This window comes from Rhipicephalus sanguineus, chromosome 4, assembly GCF_013339695.2.
Source record: "Rhipicephalus sanguineus isolate Rsan-2018 chromosome 4, BIME_Rsan_1.4, whole genome shotgun sequence".
Lineage (NCBI taxonomy): Eukaryota > Metazoa > Arthropoda > Arachnida > Ixodida > Ixodidae > Rhipicephalus > Rhipicephalus sanguineus.
The window spans coordinates 18,394,474-18,418,359 of NC_051179.1; the positions used below are offsets into that span (position 1 = coordinate 18,394,474).

Sequence of the window (23,886 nt, forward strand, 5' to 3'; positions counted from 1 at the left end):
CGAAAAAGGAGGAACGCCTGGTGTAGAGCATAGCCTCCGAAGTTGAAATGCGCGCGCCTTTGCATCTCGGAGGCAATAATCAGAGACTGCCGAATAAAACTGGGTGGTCTTGCTCGCCCTGAGAAAGGTGACGCTTCATTACCGAATAACTACACGTAGTTTTGGGTAATTCCGGACGATGCAGTCAAGTAGAGTCATGAAAACGTACCAGAAAACAATACAAGCTTCTCTACGCAGCCTAAATAAATAACTTCAGTACAAGAAAACAAGCGGCATTAGAAAAATTTCCATGCACAAGCTCGTAGTTCGAAGCTACAGAGGAAATGTACACGGATTTCTCAGAAAAATAATAAAGAAAAATAAAAAAAGACTATCTAGTTTAAAACTTCATCCTTTCCCGCGAAGCGAACCCGGGACCAACGCCTTTGTGAAACAGTCTTTACAGTTGTAAATAAATAAAAGCCAGTTATTGAGGGTTTATCGGCTTTTTAAGGCGCAAAGTTCGCAGTTAAAAACGAGAACAACGATATTAAACGAAGATATAAAGTTTACAGTATCGGAGGCGACGCACCAACGCTGGATATCTAATACCGAAACTGAAACCTGTTTTGTGACGCTTTTTGTTTCTATGACAACGCCGCAGCGACGCCACTTGGCCATTTGCGCGTGCGTGGGATGGCTGTACCAAAATGGTGTGGGTGTGCTCCGCGTTGAAGTTTCGTGAATGGACAACACTCTACAGACCCTGGCGATGATTTCCTCAAATTTACCAGCCACATATGAACCGAGCGCAGTGTCAGGGGCTGCCTAAATGGCGCCTTCCCTCAGGTATTTGTCTCTATTGCATTTCCCGCAGGGCGCAGCAGGCAACGATGTCGGTTTCGTTGATCGCAGCGATTATCTCTCTCTCTGACGTCTCTCGAGTAATTTACTTGGTCCCAATTGTGTCATACACTCCGCAGATTCTTCATATTACGCTGGGACAGCATAAGTTACGTTATAAATGCGCTTCCGAATTGATACATTGCCATCGACAAAGCCAACACTTAAACTTCGAGTGCGTGGGTGTTGGAGTCTTTCATCTTCGGTAACGTTAGTACTCCGTGGTGTTCCTCAAGAACGCGCCTCCTCCTACGAACTTGAGTGTTGTAACAATGTTACGGGACGGCATATTACAGCGGATTCTGTACTCTGTATCGTGACTTTGCCGTAAAAGTTATCTAGGATGCCTTGTCCGTGTCCATATTGTACCTCGGTTCACAATATTATCGTCCTTCTGATTACTGTGTTTCTGTTCTGAAGGTGTCCTACGCTTCTTTTGTTTGCCTTGCAGCAAAGAAGAATTAATGAGGAACTCTGACCCTTTGGTCTGGGACTTCGAAGCGTCTAGCAGTCAGAGTGAAAACACACAGAGGTATGTTTATCGGAATGCTTGGCGAATAATCCATTTTTCATCTGGTGGACTGGTTTTTCGTGAACGATTACTAGCTTGTACAGCTGACTTTGTATGTTTTTTTTTAGGTTTTGACAACTCACAAATAAGTGGGCGTTTTGACAGTCTGACAATATTCACTTTGACCGAGCTTACTTGAAAATTTGGCTTTGATACTTGATGCTTCACATCTTGTATCAACTACTCTCTGTATGCCTTTTTAGCCAACTCTACTCGTTCTACACAATGGCAATATAATTACTGTACAATCTAGTTCATTTTACAGTAAAAACACATCTGTTGATTGCTTCATAAAACATTAGGAGGTTATAAAAGTGCTATTGCAGGAGTATCAGGCAAGTGCAAAGATTTGTTTTCTTAGTTTGGCAGTCTGCCGTTGAATGTCACGTAGCAGTATGTATTCATGTGCATGCCCGCTATTTTGGGGTGTCAAGAATATTTAGGTCTGATAGTAATAATAATTGCTGGAGTTTAAAGGGCGAAAACCGCAATATGATTATGTATTTCCTGGAAGAAATGCAGTGTATAATTTCTTCGTTCCTCCAAATTACATGACATGATTCCCCGATACATGTTGACAGCATGAGAAGGTGTATCAGTTCAGTGAAAATTAGCACACCGTGGTCACACGGCATGTTGTTATGGGTATAGCGCGTATTTACAATTATCTGCAAGGTTACGAAAACCATAAGCAGTTGTGACAGATACAAAGCTTACTTGCCTTTGGCCACATTGGTGTCGTATGACTTACAGTACCAGTCCTTCTACTGCCAGGAATTGATGATTTGTCCGTTTTTATAAGCAATGTCTATGACTAGCTGCAACACTCTGTAGTGACAGTTGATGGATAAGAGTTAAGAGTGTTTGTAGGGGCCGAGGAGGTTTGCTTTTATAGAGGATATAAAAGTTTGGGTAGCCAGCAGTATCATACCTAGACGATTGTGTTGATATATGAGTGCCCACTGTTGGTTGATGGCAAACACATGAATGAACCGATATTGTGCGTAAGTTTAGGACCTTGTGTGTAACATAAGTGAAGCGTTCTGTGGTGACAGCGATAGCTGTGAATTCATAACCATTCTTTGGCAATAGGTTTTGCAATGAGGCCACACAAGATCTAAATTGGATATCAGATGTAGTGTTCCTACACAGGACATGCCAACTCTTTTAGGAAAGGGTGCCATCGCGGCAGTCAGCTGCTTTAATCAGTTGCTCGGAACAGTGTGTGATAAATGATGCTGGGTAGAAGACCACTGTGGTGGCTGTTGACGAAAATGTAGATGATCTGACATATACATAAAGCTTCTTTTCCTTGTTCTTCTAAATCGCAGAACTTGAACAAGAATGTTTTTGGTATTAAGCTTTCTGTTAATTTATTGGGCTGCTGCCAGTACATATTCTCTTGATGTTTTACTTGATTAAACTATCAACAATGTCACTGCTGTTTTACAGGACCTGTGAACGTGTGTGGACTGCCTTAAATAGTCGTCTCTGCAATGTTTTCATCATTGTGCTCTCCGTGGCGACGGGACTTGCCATACTCCTGAAGCTGCTAACAGACATCCAGTTTGCACAGGGTGTGTATGTTCAGCATTTGTCTGAGATTCACTTGTGATTGCTAACACGCTTCCCAAATCCATTGGAAATTAATAAAAGTCATTAACACTAGCCACACAAAGTAACACATTCCGGAATTCATTAAAGAGCTTCAACTACAAATGCTGTACATGGTAAGAGCTTTTATCCTTACAAAGAGGTGTTGCAAAATGTCAGGTAACACAGTAGCGCCCTACAGACCTCTTGCAGTTTGTGATGAAGGCATTCTGTGATGGCCCTGTTGATAGCAGTTATGTCCTGTTCAGGCTAAAATGAAAGTTGAGTTAGGTTTGCATTTGTTGATGGTGTCTTTTACGAACTGTGCTTTGGCCATGCTCTACAAAAAACTGATAGATTGTGCTGACTGAAATTTTTTCCTTAAAGGGACACTAAAGGCAAATATTAAGTTGACGTTGATTGTTGAAATAGCGGTCCAGAAACCTCATAGTGCTACTCTTGTGTCAAGGAAGTGCTTATTTTGAAATAAAATCACGTTTTAGTGGTCCGCATCATGTTAACGCACTTCAAATCACCCGCCTGAAATCAGTCTTTCACACGTCACTGCTGCCGTGCCCAACGTTGCCCCCCCTTTACTGCGCGGCGGTGTGCGCCATTCGGGCATCCGGCAACATCACATGCATGCGGCATTTTGTCGAACTTCCCGTCAGAGTGACTTTCACGAGCCCGCAAAACACACGCGGCAGTACGCGATATTGAAACTACCACTGAGACGCGATCGCGTGCGCGAAGCAGGGCTAGCAGGGCGCCGGGCGAAGCGCAGTTCGGCAAAAACGGAACCTTTGAACCACGTGCGGCGTTCCCCATGGCAAAGCCAAAGAGGTTCGTTTTTCTATGAATCGAACAGAAACGAACAAACACCATTTTATTACGTCTCTTGATGCACGGAAGGTTCTTTTTTTTATTGCTGCTAGTTTGATTACTAGCGATTAATTGTAGGCAGACTCTCATACGTCACCGGGATCATTTTCAAAATGTGCCGCTCGTAGCGCTCATCGTGTGATACATTTAGCTTAATTTCTCGGTAAGTAGGGCACTGCTGTTGATAATATTGCCGTTTTAGAGGTTGTCATACATTGAGCTTTCACTATGACAAATTGTTATTTGCCTTTAGTGTCGATTTAACAGGACGTAATATAGAACAGTTAAAAAAATGTTCGCACTAAAGGCCCTCCCGAGCGATAACTAAGCGGCAGCTTTTTCACGTGATCATTCTTTGTGTTGTAATCTACCGTGTGCCCTATTTTTTGGCACTTATATTTGTCCGTGCATGTTTACGGTCCATAGACATTCAGCTGTAAAGCATGAACCTGCCATTTGAACTTGTTGCAGCTGTGCTTAGTTCCTCATTTTCCTGTGGCTTGCCAGGATGAGTATGAGGTGATTGGTTACGATGACATGCTCACCATCATCGCAATGAGAACTGCACATGAAGCTACTTTTGCTGCATCCCACGAGGAATGCTACTGTTCAACTCAAAGGAAATTAAGATATAGGTGCGCATTGTAAGTTAAAAAAAAGTTATAGTAGAAAAAGTATATTGCCTTTTAATAGTATTGAGCAAAAGCCCACAGGCCATGTACACTAACGGAAGAAGGCCACATGTTAAGGCATCCTACTTTTCATGTTTCGCTATGAGGAACACCAATATTTTGCAACTAATTAATAATATAAATCCTCAGTTAATAAAGAAAACAGCGCTAGTTTCAGTCATTGCTAGGCACAATGTTTACATAGAAAGGGGCTATCTCGACTGATGCTAGGTAGGGTTGTCCGTTCCTTCACATGTTTTGAGATGTACCCTAAAGTTACTTTCCATCAAAGCATAGCCATGCCTATTATTCTCCTGATTACCTCTCTTCAGATGCAGAAATCCAGCTGATGTTGCAAAACTGCTCACTCAATCTGAGCACCGGGGGATCCCACAGTGCCTACCTGACAGTTGCAAAACTCGAAGCATTTGTGGCTCTTCTTAGCTCATTAACCTTGGCAGTGCTAAGCCTCTTTCTGGCTGAGGTGAGTACACTGCTTCTCATTAATGTAGACCCTTCTTGATGCTGGAAAAAAAGAACAAATAGGCTGCGTTTTTTTAGCATTGAGTTTGCAGTGACGCTTTCATCTTTGAGCAAGATAACATCGAGGTCATGTGTAATGGTGTTGGGTGTAAGCAAGGTTCGTTGGCCTTTCCGCTGTTCATTGTGCCAGTATCCACAAGCACTCAGAGGCAAAAAAGAAAATCTGATGCGAAGTGTGCTTAATTCATGGGTGCCCATGCGATTCAAGTAATATTCTTTTATGCATAGACTAATATGATTATTTTGCACTACTAAAGATACGTATTGCCCTCCTAGAATGTGGTTTTTCATTTTTTCGCAAATCTTGATGGACATTGCTGTTGTACCGGTTTGTGTATCCCTAATCCTAAAGCAATGGCAAGAAATGGCAAATGCGTGAGGGGGAGACAGAAAATTAGGTGGATAGATGAGATTAAGAAGTTTGTAGGTATAACGTGGCAGCACAGGACTGGGTTGATTGGCGGAACATGGGAGAGGCCTTTGCCCTGCAGTGGGTGTAGACAGGCTGATGATGATGATGATGATGATGATGATGATGATGATGAATTTTAAAGCACACTTTTGAACTGGAACAGTGCAAATAGTTGCACTGCTGGTATGTCCGTGTAGAATACGTTTTCTTCCCTCAATCCCCATTTTGAAGTTGAGCAGGGTTTCCACTTGGGCTTGCTGGTTGAACATGGTCAAGGGAGCAGCACAGATACCGACAGGGATGAAGAGAGGCACACAGTAGACAAATGTAGCCTTGTGTGAAAAAGAGCTGACCTTCCTAGATAAAAATTTCAGGGCGATAGCGACATGAGAAGAATCTGTGTGCAGGTGTGATCTTGTTTTTTGTCAAGTGTTCAGCATAAATGCCTGTGCACATGCAAAATAAACATTTTGTTGAAAGTCAGCACTGCATTTGTTGAGTGTGTGCCTCTCTCCATCCTCGTCGGTATCTGCACTGTTTTCTTCACCATTTTGAAGACTTTGCTATCTGTGGCAGCACATCCACTGACACAACTGCTGTACCTGCTCACCGATTTTGTTTTTTCTGATGTTGCTGGCACACGTTTCCAGAATTGCATAACTACATTTTATTGCTGGGTTTGTCTGTTGTATGAAGGTTGCTTGTCCATTGTATCCTTGACAGGTGTTGCTGAGGGCGATTGCTGGAAGAGCAAGATTTTTTATGCAAGGTCCAGAGGTGAGTGCCCATCGTTTTGCATAACAAGATACTAGCCCTTCTGTTTAAAAAAAAGGTGTTCCTGTAGGGCAGTGAAACAATGCTATCGTCGGTCACCTGCTTAGGCAAATGACTATCCCTTCTGTTTTTGATTATGTACCAGGGTGTCGGAACGAAATGTTTTTCGTTTCGGTTTTAGTTTCGTTCCACCGCAAAAAGTTCCGTTCCGTTTCTGTTCCGGAACGCAAAAAAAATGTTCCGTAACGGTTCGTAACGGTTTTTTTTGTATGCAAAAATTTGAAGTTAAGGTAATCATAAAAAAACATTGGATTTGTGATGCAGTTACTTGCCCTCCTTTTTAGAAAGCGGGACAAGGGCGAAACACGTTGTTCAGAGGTGCGGAAGTAACTGTACCACGAATTCCTACCAACCAGCACAAACCAGTATTAATTTCAAAGTCGTAGTATTTATTTTCTCAAAAGACGAATATGAATTTGTTTAGTGGGCTCAGTGCTTTGTGTCAAGGGAGTGAGCACGATCTCAGAAGCAGCACGTCATTGAGAGTACTCTCTGGTGTGCAAGACCGCTGTTCTGATAAAAAGATCGCCAGGCCTGCGCGGAACACGCATCACAGTCACAGCGAAAGCTGGAAGAGCGGACTTTGTAGAGCCCGTTGTAGAGTCTCTTGGGGCAACTAATACAAGTACACATGCAATGTACACACTACGCCATAAATCGTCGCAATTTTTCTGAAGTAACGAAGTTCCCGCTAGGCCATTTTTCGTCATTCTTCGGAGAATCGTGGTACCCGCTACACATCTGTAAGACAATATGTGCACTTTGTGCTGTGGCTGATGATGATGAAGAATTATGGCTGAGCAATTTGCAGTGGGTGGGAAGCAGTGTTGCGGAATGGGCGCCTCCATTCCAATTCCAATTCCATTCCGGGGAATTAGAACTTGCCGCAATTCCATTCCTTTCAATTCCTCGGAATGAAAAAACTTAGCCCATTCGGACTCTGGGAATGGCCGGGCAGTTCAATTCCATTCCTGCAATTCTTCAACGTAGGAAAGGCATCTTGATAGTTTTATTGAGTTAAGAATGAACGCCCCATAGAGCTGATGTCATCAGATGCATTAAGAACTGCAAAAGTACGCAAAACACGTTACCAAGGTCGAGGGATAGTAGCTTGGCGGCATATCTCGTGCAGTACAACCATCCTACTAATTCCCATAGGGACAGTTCTCCCGCTACTTATAGTATTTGCATGGTGAGCATGTTCGAACGAATGGTGGTGTTTTAATATTGTTTAAGCTTAAATGTGTTAATGCTAAAATGATGACATAGCGTATTTTTATGCTGACAAAAGTAGTATTCAAGAAGACTACGCAATTTTGTCACATGTCTAGAGCGGTCGTGAATATGGAGAAACTAAGATTTGGTTAATGGGGAACAAAACCCTGTAGTATTAATACCCTGCTGGTATTAGTTAGAACAGTGCACCGCTCGGGCACCTTGTGCCTTTGCATCGAATACGGAACACTGGGCCGCACTGCTCGTCAGCACTCACGCTTGTCAAGCACGCCTCGCAAGCATGGATGGGGTGAGGAGAACTTTCTGTGCTAGCCTGTGCGCAGGTATGCAATGCCTTCCTTGTAGCAAAGGTTATTTACGTGTGTGAGGTACTAAACTGCTTGTGAGATAAAGATCAGGCTGTGAATAAAGTATTCGCCACTTTTGTGTGGGGGTATCAATGGTAACCAGCGCGCAGGGGTAATTTGTTTCTCCCTTCGATATCTGCTGGGATAATGCATTTGTTTGTACACTAACTTACGCATCGGTTTGTAGCAGGCGCGTTGCTTATAAATGTACCGTGCTTGTAATCAGCCAAGCCATTTTAAGAATACTACTACTTTATTGTTAAATTCGAGGCTGTGACTTACTAATGTTTGAAGTTTCAAAAGCAGCACGTAGACCAAAACGTGCTCTATTTTCAGAAAAAGACGTAATTCCATTCCCATTCCATTCCTTCAAGCGTTGTCCCCATTTCGTTCCCGGGGTCGCGAAAATGTGGAATGATTCCGGAGTCATTCCAATTCTGGTGTGACAACTTCGCAACACTGGCGGCAGCATTAAACTACACACTCATTGTGCTATTAGCATTGTGTGATGACTGGTTGTTATTTTACTCTTCTGCCACGTTATATTACATATGTTAACACGATTCACTGCCCGACATGACGCCTGGATAGAGTATTTTTCCGAAGGAGTTACAAGCACCAGTGTGGCACTGTGGTGGAAGACCCGACTGCCACGCAGAGGGCGCGGGTTAAACTCCCATTCGATCCTAGAAATTTGTTTCTCATTTAATTTTTTCTTATATCACACGATAGTGGTCACGGACACTGGCGGCGGCGGACAACTATGGCGCCAAAATCAGTTGTTGTGGTCTCATAACAGCTTTAACTGTAACAAACTTCAGCGCCGACAACGCCCTCTTCACTTTGGCCTGCGTGACAGGCGCGCAAAAGCCCACTTGCATTCGCCCACTGTTTTCGTTTTTCGCACGATTTGAACGTATATCTGCTTTGGAATTCCTGCCTGAGGTACGCACTAGTACTGTTTTCAGAGATATGCTCACATTGCATGTGGTTAGTTGTTCCGGATTGCGAAGTTTTCTCGTGAACCGAAAAACGATTGAAAAAATTTTGGTTTCGCTCCGGAACGAAATAATCGATAAAGTTTCGGTTACGTTTTCGTTCCGGTCAAAAATATCGTTTTTTTTTTCGTTTTCGGTTTTCGTTCCGTTCCGTCACTCTGTTATGTACACACATTGTGGATCATTTGATGGTCATGTGCTCTCTACCTTTTTTCCCTTACCCAGCATGAGGTAGCCAACCAGAACCTGTGGTCTGGTTAACCTTCCTGCCTTTCCTTATATCCTTGTGTTCATGAAATATTTTATTACTGTAATGTTAAGTAGCTAAACAAGTTTATTCGCAAGTTCACTCACGATGTTGCAAGTACACTTTAGAAGTTTGCACCCTAGTAAGCTTGTAGCAAGCCATTGAAGAAAAGGAAAGATTGACCGGAACAAATCATGGTCAATGTGCGCACACTTTAAAACAACTCATCACAATTATGTGCACATTGTATGTATGTAAGACAGTGTGTTCCATGCAAGTTCAGTCTAGCACTGTGAAGTTGCCATGGTAGTTCAGCAGGTAAGGAGCATGGGAAGGGCAAAGTGATGAGGTATGACAAAATAGTATGTCAACTCTATACTGTCGGTTAGAAAGGGAAATTATGGCTGATTGCTTTACCTTCAAAGCCTGTTAAATCTAAATGTGTTACAAAAACGAGGAGCAGAAAGCAAAAGTGAGTGCACAAAAAATGTAACTTCAGTGGTTGTTTTATGCACATAAATATTTATGATTGTGGTAGCCTGAGGTGAAAAGCTGTTTGGTATTGATGGACAGAATGGCAAGCTTATGCTAAACGAGGGGTACTCCTCACTACCACCTTATGGTAGTCAGGAGTACAGAAGAGAGGGGTCGCCGCTAACACCACATGAAAAGACATGGTGCTCTTTGGCCACACCTGGCTCCTGTGCCACAAAAAGAAAAAGACTAATCAGGGGTACAGAAGCTGTCTTGTGCTTATGTGATTGTAAAGCATTACGTAGTACTGTAGTATGTGTTATGCCATAGCTTGTGCATAGGAACTGTTGCTTGCAGACATATACCCATTTGTTCAAAGCATTTGCGTTACGCCATGATGTCCTGCACACAGGTGCTGGATGCAGTTGTGGTGGTTGTGGCATTTGGCCTGAATGTGGCCTCAAGGGTCTCGCCGGACAAAGGCAGGCAAGCCGGTGCCCTTGTCATATTACTGCGAGTCTGGAGAATACAGCGGGTTCTTGACAGTGAGTATATGGTTGTTTTTGCGGCACTGATTTACCGATGGCATTTCTGAAATGTTTTGAATCGCCTGCACTGTAGAAACACTGCTGAATTACACAGTGGGTTTCTTGAAAACCCTTAGTGACAGTGGGGTACTACTAAGTGAAGCTCGGGAAGGACTCGGTGTTTTCATATTGCATGTCTATCATCAATAGACACAAGAATCATGGTTTTCTTACTGCAAAACTTCTTGGTAATGCTTGTTATTCTGAAGTTTCACCTTTGACTTTTGTATTTTTCCATTTCTTTCCGTATGATTTACTCGGGTATGCCTCCACTTTATACTTTACACCAATGTAGGCCTTACACCAATCAGGCAGGTTTATGGATACTCACTGAACCCTTGAGCTTCACTTCGACTCGTCCCCTGCTTGCTTTAGGCTTACTGGCAGAGTGTGACAATGCACACACTAGCACTGCATGCATTTTTTGCCCGCTGCAAGCTTCTGCCTATTGTATATTTACTTTGCTGCTCCCTGTATGCACTGAACTGGAGATTGAAGCCCACAGTATAAACCAGCAAATGCTTCTTCATAGTTACGAGTGTGACACACCTGAAAGCATTATACAGGTAAATATTTCACTACAACCCAGCTGACATCAGCGAAACACTGTGCCACCTGATCTGGTGGGATGCCATAATGATGATGATTATTATAATTTCAGCAGGACAGTACTTAGTGCCATCAAGCAGCAGCCTGCGTAATTGAAGAGTATGTGTGTTTGTGGATGACACTTTGTTAAACTTTCCTCTCCCAAATTTTCAAGCTTCAGAGTGGGGGTGTGAGCTTTACATAAAGACAGGTCTTGAACAAATGACATGTAGTTCATGTAGTGTTATATTTATATGTTCATGCAGTGTTTATTCATATCGCTATCGTCTGTCATCAGTGTATGGCTCATGTTATGAGTGGGGAATGCACTCTGGCTCTCAGCTGGGCTGGTGACTGTAGCCGCCACTCCAGTGGTCTAGTCTTTCTGAATAAATGTAAAGACAGCTTGCCGCATCGGCTGCCTTAATGTTAATCCTTATAGTTCACATCAACTTTAGCAGTTTTGTGTTGGATGCCTGTGCCATCTACCTATTTAAGCTTGGCGAAGAACGGCATAGACGATGTGGAGAACACATTCAAATGCTTGTTAATTTTGTTTACTTACTTCTACTTTTATGACCCGTGAAACATGCTATGCTAGGAAACTTATGCAAGAAACTTGTGGGAGTGGCTCTATGGCTGTGGTGTAAAGTCCTCCAGAGAAGAAAAACCCTAATTGGAATTTAAGAGAAATCTGCTAAACGTGTATGTTTACCACCAAAGAAGCCCAAGGTCTGCTGGATGTAGGCAACTAGGACAACTCTCATTTCCCCGTTCTTGAAAGTTATGTGATGGGCCTCTTATACTACTAGTGGCAACCATAACCTTCTTTGCACTGTGACAGTACAACTTCACTGATCACTGAGTATCAAATCACCTGAGCATCTTCAAACATTGAAACGCTTTCTTCTTAGGTTTGGTGGATGTGGAGCGCACCCGCCTAAACTATGTCCTGAATGAACAAGAACGAGAGCGCACCCTGGCCCAGAACAAGGGCGAGCTGCTCATCCTTCGCGTGGAAGACCTCGAGGTAGGCACCTCGCATAGTGGTCTGCGTGGAGTCTCACTTAAAGGGGTCATGAACCACCCCAGAGGCTTGGTGAAAAATACACATCCTGTTCATAGCAGACACTGCTATGAACAGCTCAGCCAAATCTTGCTGTCATGTGCGGGAAGGAGAGTTTAGAAGCAGAGCGTGAAGTTGCCATTTTCTCAAGAGCCCTCTCTCATTACAGAGGCCCGTACTCATGCTCTTCGCATGGCTTTCATACAGCAGATTGCTGCTATTCGTCAACAGCTGTCATAAACCGAGTGGGATTTGGATCAGATGTGCTTCTTGCCATGAGGTGCCACCATGTACCAGGCGCCGTGCTCTGCAGTCTGCTGACATAACCAGTAGCCACACTAGCACACATAGGAACCACAACGAGAGAGAGCGTTGTGTTTCATCACACGTGTTCAAGGTCATGACGCACGCTGACGTAACTTCTTTTCGTTGTACCATACCTCCCTGGGTAGCTTTCAGCGTGCTGGTCGTGACGAGATAAGAAAGAAAGCACTTAAAATGCACAACAAACCCCTTTAACTCCACTTGTTCTTGAAGGATTCGAGAGATTCGAGAAAGTGACAAATGCGCTAGAGTGAGTGCAGTAGTGCCTTACAGAGAATGTTTATTCATGCAGAAATTATTCACAAGTACTTACCAATATTTAAAATGCAAAGAGCACAATGTTTTCCTTTCCCATTCTTCTTCAACATATTTCCTTAAAATGAGCTTGTAGCAGTACACTGTTAATTGATCTTTTCTTTGTTTTTCTTCTTTCTGTAGCGCATTTATGATAGCCCTTAACAGTTTGTATCTTGACAAAGGTGCTGGAGAGTGAAAAAAAAAGCAGCGACAGGGTGGTGGCAGGACATATTAACGACCACCGCTTGCTTGTTTCCCAGAAGATTGGAAGAGTGTGCATGTGTGTATAAGCTTTAAGTACTTGTGATGGCCTTAAACAATGGGCTGTCATGCATTTGTGCATGGTGCTATTAGTGGGACAGATTGCAGAGTTTTTCTTGCCGTGCCCTGAAGGTGTTGCTGTGCCCAGCTTGTGACGTGATGCTCGCAAAATCTGCTTGTTTTTCTACCATTCAGCATGAAGTGGCCTACTTGAAGGAAAAGCTGAAGAAGACTGAAAAGGAGCAGGGGCGGCGGCAGCGGCGGCAACAGCGGGACTCGGGTTCTTCCTCCTCTTCATCGGGTATTTGCTGTCGACATCCCGTCACCATAGGAGTGGAGACCTGCCCTGTCATCAGGGCCTGCAAGGAAACGCAGACTGACGCACCAGTTCAGCTGTGTGAAGTTGCAGTTGGTCACCACATTAGACAAGCAGGTGAATTGAAATACCGAATTTCTGAGTTTTCTTAGCTTAGAGGGAGTGACAGCTGACTTTTAGGGAGTTAGCTTTTAATGGTGCAATGAAAAGCTCATTCTTGTATTTATGTTTGCAGCAGTTGCTGCCAGAAAGCGTGTGAAAATTTAGTAAGCTGTATCTGCCACTTTACTTTCTCCTGTTGATCATTGCTGTCACTTCAATTTCCAACTTTGCTGGTAGTATAACAATGATGGGAAAATGCAAAAATGGTTGTCTAGTGTGCTTCATGCACACAGTAAAAGAAAGCTAGGTGGTCACATAGTGTTATAAAATCCTATTTGTTACGAACAAGCAAGTCCTGTTTGTAACAAAGTAGTATATGTATCTTCAATATTGGATAGCGTGAAATCGAACACGACAAAGAAGGAACACAGATGCACAGGACAGGCGCTTGCATTTGCGTTTCGTGTCAAACCATGGCATTTTCCGATGTGACCAGTTGCTAACTAGGCATCTTCATATTTGCATCCCCCGCATTACTTGTCATCCTGAAACAGACCATGTGTTCAAAGTTGAGGAGTACTGTATTTCCCCAGGACAAATCTTTTCAAATTTTCTTTCTTTCCACGTACCATATCAAATTGGAATGTGTTACTACTGATGGTTGTGAGCCAGAACTCTGCTGATTTGTAGAAGCGCCGACATGCGGGCTAGTTGGTATACGTCCATATTAACAGTGCAAGAAAGGGTGGGACAGAGGTGTTTGTCCAAGTCAGCGCTTGTCCTGTAGCTTCTTTCCTTTTGTCCCATCCCTTTTCGAGCTGTTAATATGGACTCTGTTGATTTGTTTAATAGTGTGCTGTGTCCCTCGCAATAACGCCGTTGACACTGCGAAACTTGCCTGAATAAAGAATAAAGGTTGACCTTTCATTCTTCCATGTCCCACACTTGAACACCGTTCAGTAGACTTGTACAGAAGCATTAGAACGCTGTAATGGGCCATCCTCTTGAGCACCTTCTAGTGGGTCGCCCTCTTCACCTCTTCTCGGAGAGCACGCCCCTCGTGCTCTTGCTCGTGAGAGTCTGCGAGTCTGCGCTCTGTCGTTACTGTCGTCGCTGCGCATCGTCGCCGTCGATCCCGCCGTCAATAAACGCCTTTACAGACTCATTAAATGGAAATCTCTTAAATGGAATCACCGCTTTAATGAAACAACTGCCTCAGATATGATTGGTTTCATATTTGAATCCTGCACCCCTGTTCATCTCCCAATAAACAGAACTCTTGCTGAACGGAACATATTTTCCTGGTCCCTTCGGGTTCCGTTTAACGAGAGTCTACTGTATTCTTCTTTTACCTTTCACAGGCCTGGAGGCTTTTGCCTCGAGTCTCTCCTGGGGTCTGCTTTTGGACGCCCTCTCTGCCCGCCACGACAGGCAACCCGAGCGGCTGACCCTTCGTGAGCCACCGAAGGGTCCTCCCCCAGAGCTGCCAAGGCAACCGATTCGAGCGTGCTCAACTCAAGCCGTGAGTCACGGGGAAGGCAGTCCCGCAGCTGTTACGCACCGCCGTGCCAGCCACACAGTCCTCTTCAGCAGCCTGGATCGCTTCAGCGAAGCTGAGCACACTGAAAGCCCAGAGAGCGGCTATGGCTCTGGCTGCAGGTCAGCCACCTCCTTAGGCAGCTCTGCCACGGGCCGGCCTCTGAGCAGCCGATCGGCCAGCGTGTTTCTGTTTCCCGATGCCGATGGGCAGCCTACTCTCGAGATGAGCACATTGGATGAGGTCCTGGAGGCCGAACCTCAAGTACCGGTGCCCCTGGAAAATCTTAATGATGTAAGTGTGCGCAGGGATTGTGTGGTTGCTAGCCCTGTTATAGATTTTGGTGGCAGAATACTATGGCAGATCGAAATCCACACCCTCTAGTTCAGATGTTAAAGGGGTACTGACACGAAATATTTTCAGTTTTTTGTTTGTTTTTTATGCATCAAATCAAAGACCCAAGTCCTCAATAGCCTAAAAAAATGTACTGGTAAGCACGAGTACACTCTGAAGAATTAATTACAACAGTTTAGGTTCCTACTGTACCCTGACATCACGGAATGGTATGAGCTTCTCGTCCCATGCTTGCCCAAGATCATGCCGTTTGCACGGCTGCTTCATTGCGTGGCGCCGTTGGGGATGCACAGCAGTTACCGTATTTACTCGAATATAACGCGCACCTTTTTTCCGGAAAAACGAGTCCAAAAATCGCATGCGCGTTAGAATCGAGTACCGAAAAAAAAAGAAACTCGGTTATCGTATTGCCATCGACATTTCAAAATGGCCGCCTCCTACGCGCCTTGGCCATTTCTGCCATTTTTTCAGTTCGTACGTGTGCTGAGGAGATTGTCATCCCGTTCTGCATTCGCATCGACGGCATGGAAGTGCCGACTCCAAATACTCGACGAGTGTACCACAATGCCACATTTAAAAGAATAGTTATTACATGTGCAGAGAGACGGATGGAAATCGGGCCGCATCGCGGTCGTTCGGATATAGTTCGGAGTTCCCGAAACGTGCGTGCGAGACTGGCGCATACAGAAGCAGATTTTTTACAGCAAAGCTTCACGAAAAGGTTTCAGTGGACCAAAGCAGGGCCAGTTTCCCGAAATCGAAGAGTGTTGACAGCGAGAAGGAGTTGTCCGACAGCGACGAGGACTCATCCATTACGCGACTCGTATCGCCGCCGTAGTGGTGACAGTTTTAGCGGCAAGGCCCGCTTTTTGACTTTGTGTTTTACTTTTTTGAAACTTCAATTCTTTAAAACCCAAATACTTGTTCTTCTGAATGTGCGAAGTTTGACTCCTACGGACTTTTTTTGTTCTTTTCTCTCACGAAAAATGGGTGCGCGTTACAATCGACGTATTACTTTTTTTTTTTGGTCGCGGAAAACGGGTGCGCGTTACAATCGAGGGCGCGGTAGAATCGAGTAAATACGGTATTTTGAATGCTTTTGGTGATGTGCAAGCAGCCATTTTGTATGTTTTGTTACCTGACTTCACCACAACTAGCCATACAGTCGAACCCGTTTATAACGAATTCGAAAGTGTCGCGAAAAGTGGTCGTTATATCAGTAGTTCGTTGTATATGGACTCGTCCTTAAAAATGTGCGCGTAGCGGCCAAGCCATTTTTTTTTTCTTTGTGCACTTTTATTAAAGTGCTAACAACCCCTTCGGTGACAAGCTAAGTCTTTTCGTGTCGTGAAGCGATGCCCGCTGTTTGCTCACGAGTGATTTAACCGCCTTTGCAATGAGCTGACACCGTTTCACCGAAGCGCGGTACCGCGATGTGGAGCCGATCATCCCTGGCTAGTTGCGTGCAGCGCGTCGCCTACTCGGGTCGCGGAGTCACTGCCCGGGCCGCTTGCTGTATGCTGTATGCGCGCGTTTGTACGTTCTTCGTGCTTGCTTCACTCCGGACCGCGCACGGGTGCGGCGACTAGCCTCTTCGTTCAACGCGGCGAAAACAAGCATTTTCCAAGCAACGCGCACTCTACGTCTCCGCGATGCTCTCGCGGCCCTGCACGACGATGCGACGATGCGCGGCACACTTCAGTTGTCACCTAGTCAGACACGCTGTATACGCTCGCTGTCAGTGCATCGACGTTTCTCGGTGCCCGTGCCGCTCAACAGCAGCGAGCTACTTTCGTTCCACAAAGCGACGTGCACTTAAAAAAAAAGCGGTCTCGCACGACGCGGCGGCGGCGAACTTGCAAACGGCAGCATGGCGCGCTCGTACCGCCGTCAATCCGCAGTGTACGGCGTACGCCACACGCAAAGCCGAGTATCTACAGATGACTGTGATAAGGTTGTTGGCTATAAGGCATAATTTCATGTTCATCGACGGCCGCCACCTCGCCTTCGTTCTTTTCTGATGCTTATCCGCGAAGGCATCGTCGCAATCGCGCGGAAGTCATAATCTACCGGTCTCTGCCGTTACCAAAAAGACAGACGACTTTTCGCGGCACATTGTGGCGTCGACGAGTTTAGGGACGCAGTGAACCTTTTTGCGATGGAAAGCTATCGCGGTTATCACTTCTTGCAATAATGCCTTCTTGCGTTCCAAGGCATTGTTTGGTTCATCGCAGGCGGTCGTAGCTGCAGAGAACGGCGTCAGGAAAGGTTACCGTGCGAAAGCTGACCGCATGGCTTCATGCTGCCTACTATTTTTCTTCCCCTCACTGCCATTCTATCACTGAAGAAATGCCTGGAAAGTGAGCGACCTCGCTCGCAGCATCCGAAATCTGTGTGCGGTGCTCGCCTATCTGGGTACCTTAATCGCGAGTAACCTGGAGCGGGGCACGCGCGAGCGCGCGCCCGTCAGGCTTCAGAAGGTATGTCTTTACTTTCTTTCGCTTCATATGCGCCATGTTTTTACCGCGACCGTGTCCGAAGTGTTCGTTGTAAAAGTAGGAGGCTTTGAAAAATGTTCGCTATATCTGGACGCAGCTTCAATGGTTAGCATAGGAAAATCGTAAGTGCACCCAAATATGGTCGTTATAACCGATAGATCGTTATAAGTGGGTTCGACTGTACTGGTACGTGAACTCACCAGAATTGCCACTGTAGCCTGACGTCACGCTAGTGTCGATGTCAGTAGGTGTGTCATGAGAAAATTGACTTTGATATCGAAATAAAATATCTCATCAGCATTTACCGAGCTTCACAATTCCTTAGAGTGGTCTCTGCATATAGGAGATTTGTGTGACGGAGTGAACTCTGCTTCAAAAATTGGTGTCGGTACCCCTTTAAGTCTTTCAGGCATAAATTAGCATCAAATGTGTCAAGATAACTTGTTCTTGGGATAGTTGGTGATACTTGTAGCCAATGTTGTACAAATAGCAGAAACATAGCAAGACAATATTACTTTTGCCAAGGTCACCGTATAATTTACAAAACATGTTTTTTTTTTTGTCAGCCTTGTGTACCACACTTCTGCAGATTTTATTGCCCTCTTCTGTGGTTTGTGTGTGGATTTAGGCATGTATGTGCTTATTTGACCGTATGACTAGTGTTTTTCTGTGGGGATTAGAGGACCCACTGTTTCTCTTTTTTATAATTTAGCAAAAGTTCGTCATCGATGAGGTCATGAACTGTGCTAGAAGGCAGCAGTCATTAAAGGAGTACTTGCACAAAAACTTGAACACAATGTAACTGTTACATCCCATTGCTGGGAGCACATATGGGTCATCTGTACAGTATCAGCAATAAGTGCAGCCCAAAAAATATTTCAATTGAGTTTTAAAGGACCAGCAAACAGGCTCCAACTTGATAGCAATTATATGAACAGTCTCGGCTGGTTTTTGTTCGTCCTCGTTGCCGCCGCCGTCATTCACTGTATATGTATAAGTATGTATATATAAATAAAAGTCCCAAAGAAAAATAATTCAGAAAAATGTTTCCGAAGCGCGGAATCGAACCAGGGACCTCTCACTCTGCAGCCCGTGGCGCTAGCCACTACGCCACGAAACGCCGATCCTCTAGGAAGCTAACGGCAAGCGTTATATACACACCCTTTACCGCTGGCCAGACTCAGAGACAGCAGGCGCTTATAAGCGTTTCTTCATTGCCAGCGAGATGGCGCGAGGAGCGCAACGAAGGTCACTCACTCGCTGCAGCGGCTGCGTTTGCGAAAGGAGCGCGCTGTTCAAACAGAAATAAGTAACAACTGCGACATTTAGTTCGCGCACGTCCTGTGTGTACCTGTTCATTCGTTTCGTGCGTCCTGCTTTATGTTTCAGCAGTGCGCTTCAAGTATCGAGCTGTGACGCATGATAGTGGTTCGCGCTCGTCCTGTGTGTGTTCTTTTCGTGCATCCTTTGGGCTCGAGCGACGCGCTGGCACTTTCTAGCAGCTTTCCATTCTTCGCGTTACATTTCAATTTGTTGCCATCGCATTCATTGCTTCGCTGTTGCGGCGAAGCTGTGACTTTTTAACACCTCCCAAACAAGCTCGCTAATTTGTGCAGAAGGCAGCGGCTATCACATTTTGCAAATATCACAGCGCTGTGCGCTGCAAAGACACTCCATTTTGAGAGCTATTCCTGCGCCCCTCTCCTTCACCTGACTAGTCCTTTCCACCCACACACAGACATAATCTTGCCCATGGGCAACATTACATACAGTACCCACTTCGTTGATTTTGGGACGTTAAACCCCAGATATTATTATTAACACTTCGTTGATTGGTCCTTTGCACTACGAAACAGCGCCTTGGCTTAGTTTGAAGTGAACAACAGCGCATAAAACAAGGACAAAGAGAGAATGAACGACACCAGTGCTGACTAACAATGTTTTTCTTTATTGCACCAAGGCAATACAGTGGACTCTCGGTAAACGGAACCTGAAGGGACCAGGAAAATGTGTTCCATTTAACAGGAGTTCCGTTTACTGAGAGATGAACAGGGGTGCGGAATCCAAGTATGAAACCAATTATATTAGATGCAGTTGTTCCGTTTAAACAGCAGTTCCGTTTAACAGATTTCCGTTTACTGAGAGTCTACTGTATATAGAAACAAAAACAGCCTGCCCCACATGCGCAGCACTACACAATCAATCTACGCAAAGATAATGGAAGCATATTTTGAGTAGTGATTAAAACCTTTCTAATCACAAGCCTAAGGAGTGTCTTGACACTATGGTGATGCAGTTTTGGCCGTGCAGTCTGCATTTTCATTTTCCTTCTGTGCTGCCCTCTGCCATTTCGGTAGAGCCGATACTACTGGGACAAGCGGCATCGCCAGAATGAAAGCCTCCGAGATTAAGAACCGTCTCGCGACTTTACCACTAGGGGAAGAGCGCATGCGCTGTGGTATATTTGTTTACCTCGCCAGTGCCTCGCTACCCTCACACCACGCTTTCTCACCCCGCTGCTCTGACACGAGCAACACGTAGAAGAAGCCCTGCTCAGTCGTTGGCTGCACGCCGATAACGTAATAGCTGACGTTACGTTGCCAAAGTGGGTGTAGTCATGACAAAGGGCTACGCTTACCCCTCTTCGTTGCCGAGAAGGGTGGGAAGGCCAAGCAGGAAACCAAAATTAGCCGAAGCGAGTTGTTCTATACCCTGTAACTTCCTTATTACAGCATTTATTCACAAAGTTCTTGCGGCAACATGTTCACATCATACAAGTGCACAGTTATCTCTTGATCCCAAATTTTGGACCACGAGTTTGTTTAGTGGACAGACTGATGGGCTAGTTGGTAGTGCATAACTCAGAACAGTAGGGCAAAGAATCACAAGGACGGCGACAGGTAAGGATGCTGTGTCCCGTCTGTACCATTTGCCGTCTGTGTGATTTTTTGCGCTACTGTTCCGAGTTGTTTACTGGCCCTTTAATGTTCATGAAAGTGCCCAATTGGAAAGTGAAGCACCTAACGATACAGTCATCAGCATGGGGGCCATTTGTAAACAATGTACGTCATGAGTTTTGGTAATTCATCTCAGTGACGTCAGACATCGTATAGTTGTTTGGATGCCTTATACTGTTGTGATGGAACATACACTTTAAAGGGGTCCTGCAACACTTTTACAAGAGATCATGTGATGATCTCACCGTTGGAGTTTACTGCCTCGTGAAGCAATTGTCACTAAAACTTTTCAAATCCGTCAAGTAGGAGCGGAGTTGCAGGGATTTGTTGCACACTTCAAGCAATTTTACTCTCATTTTGCCTTATCAAGCACACTGAAAGTTTCACAGGGTGGATGACAAAGGGGCAAGGAGTTACGTCAGTGTGCGTCATGTCTTTGAGCACTTTCTTTTTTTTTTTCCTTTGAACATGTTTCCTGACTTTCATTGTGACAATGAGCATGCTAGTGTCACTGCTGTCTAATTCTAGCACACTAAAGAGTGCAATGTCAGCATGTTGTGGCATCTCATGGTGGCCACGGTAATTATGCAACATAAAAATGCTCAGATCAGCCAATGGCTGTGTCCTTCCTTCCGTTGACATACCTAGTCGTGCTCGTCGATGACATAGTTTGCCGAGAGAAGACCAAGGGATTTCTAGTAGGGGTGTGCGAACATTCGAAATTTCGAATATTTTTCGAATAGTGTTTGCTATTCGATTCGATTCGCACTGGAATTTTACTATTCGAACTATTCGAACTTCCCAAAAACAAATACAGTCAACGCCCAATTGAAAATGACCCCTTCAGATTTTTAATATGCTTCACCTCATTACACTCTCGTATTGCGGCAAAGCTGCCTTTTAAGGTCCGTTACGGTCGGACTTTGCCAAGAACGTCCCATTGGAAGTGGGTCCTAGATTTTCAATATGCGTCACCTCATCACACCCCGGTATTGCGGCAAAGCTGCCTTTCCAGCTCCGTTACGGTCGAATTTTGCCAAGACACAGTCAACGTCCGATTAAAAGTGGTTCGTAGATTTTCAATATGCTTCACCTCATCATACCCCGGTATTGCGGCAAAGCTTCCTTTCAAGCTCCGTTACGGTCAAACTTTGCCAAGAGACAGTCAACGTCCGATTGAAAGTAGTCCCTAGAGTTTCAATATGCTTCACCTCATCACACTCCGGTATTGCGGCAAAGCTGCTTTTCACGCTCTGCTACGGTCGCAAATGTATTGACTCGAGAAAACGTTGGTTCCAACATGGAGATGAAAGATGTGGCGGAGGTGGGGGCTCAATTAATGCTGTTTTAGACCTGAAATTTGGGCAGGAAGTCCGAAAAATTGGAAGCCGAAGCTTTTTAGCATCCAAAATTTCAGATGTTCTTGTATATGAACATCTACGAGGCAGATTTGGAACTCCGGACTTGAAGGGAGCACACCCTTGTCTGCCACATCAGTTGGGCTTCCACAGAAGTTGAAAGAGGAGGAGAGGCTGAGGAAATGGCATCTTTGCCTATCACACTCCAGTATTGCGGCAAAGCTGCTTTTCACGCTCTGCTACGGTGTAAAGTGTTGTCAGCAACACTTTGGTTGCACCAAATCATGTACATAAATAGAATTCGGCCTCTACATTGCCTCATTCTTGATAAGACAACTATGAAACACCACCCCGCCAGTGCTTCATCAACCTAGCGAAAAGAAACACTTTAATGTTGCTATCTCATAAGAATATGCTAAGGAATCCTCTCTTGACTTTTTTTTCTGCAATTTCGCTTCGAAGTATTCGAAATATATTCTAGAAGTATTCGAGAAATATTCGAAAAATATTCGATTCGATTCGCACTCACACTTCAATATTCGAATTCGCTTCGCACCCAAAATTTTGCTATTCGCACAGCTCTAATTTCTAGCTGTCTTTAAAACGTAATTTTAAGTTCGCTGCCCCATGCAGTGCTATCATATTTGGCTCTCATGTCCAGAGGAGCCTCGACTGTCGATGAACAACAATTTTTGAACATGTTCAAAAAGTGTTGCAGGACCCCTTTAAAAACAGTGGGGAAGATGGAGTGCGGCCTCTCAGCTCTGGGTGCAAGCAGGTTTCGAGCTGGTTTCTACTTTGATCACTGACTGTGTTTGTTTTGCGAATACGTAGAGTAAATAATCTCCCTTGTCAGTGCTTCACAACACGAAATAACATTATAGCATGTGTGCTAAAAGATTTGACAGATGTGTTTTCGAGTAGTACTTGGATGAAAATCATCTCAAGGTCATTGCTGTTCCTACTCTGTCTCCTCTTGATTCTGGCATGTTTATCAACTGGCTAAAGAAAGCTCACCCTTTGTGACCATTGAATTGTTTTGTTCTTTTCATGGGCCTGGACCAGGATGACCCCATGACATCTCTTTGAAGATGTGCCTACTGCTTAGGCCAAGAGGCAGGAACTTCGCAATGAACATTCATGCCCAATGTCATCTCCCTATGGTTAGTAAGACAACTTCTTTCTTTGGTAGGGCTAACAGAACACCATTCAGGTTTTATAATTGCACTGTTTTTACTAAGTGCATTATGCTGGAACTGCAAGCCAACAACATGCACATTAGAAAAATTTCTGTACACGATCAGAAGATTTAAAGCTTTTCTTTATCGCAGCCAAATTTTCCGAAGACCTTTAAAAGTATCTTCTTTTGCAAACGTGGGCTTCCCTCTTCAAATTCGGATCTTTCAGTAGCAATAACTTATTTCACTTGACATACGTTATTGTGCAGTTTCAAAGGCTCCAAAGGTAGGATGTAAAACATCATGAAAACAGTTTTAGATAAAATGAAAGCTGCTCACAACATGTTTATGTAATTAATTGACATGAATGGGGCACCAATTCAATGAAATCCACCTCTTCGCTGAATAGTTAGATTTTTTGCGAAATGTATTGCCCTTTGGTGGCAGACCCAATCAAAACTAGGTCACATTGAGCACGTAAAGCTGTAACTCCAAGAGGCTGTCCCATGAGTTGTCACTGTAGAGCATGCTTCAACTTCTTAACATAGTGGGAAACATGCATAAGGCATACTCTTAGAATAGAAATATGCAAACAAGACGTGATGGAAGATATACATACGCTCGCGGCTCAACATAATAGACATGAATACAGTAGAATCTTGTTAATTCGGCCCCCGGTAATTCGGAAATTCGGATAATTCGTCATTCCCACACCCTCCCTTCAAAAATGTTCATAGCCCTATGGCAACAAACATTCGCTAATTTGACGCTAA

The 23,886-nt window shown here is 44.5% G+C and overlaps 1 protein-coding gene across 1 annotated transcript; it reads left to right on the forward strand.

The window, feature by feature from the left end:
- The first annotated feature begins 668 nt into the window (after positions 1 to 668).
- LOC119389527 (uncharacterized) lies at positions 669 to 23,073 on the forward strand. Its single transcript, XM_037656837.2, has 10 exons — positions 669 to 828; positions 1,334 to 1,414; positions 2,906 to 3,030; positions 4,932 to 5,083; positions 6,278 to 6,331; positions 10,103 to 10,235; positions 11,780 to 11,895; positions 13,009 to 13,246; positions 14,593 to 15,062; positions 23,001 to 23,073. Exons 1-10 carry the CDS (start codon positions 812 to 814, stop codon positions 23,022 to 23,024), a joined length of 1,410 nt encoding a protein of 469 aa, XP_037512765.1. The 5' UTR covers positions 669 to 811; the 3' UTR covers positions 23,025 to 23,073.
- Positions 23,074 to 23,886: the final 813 nt, after the last annotated feature.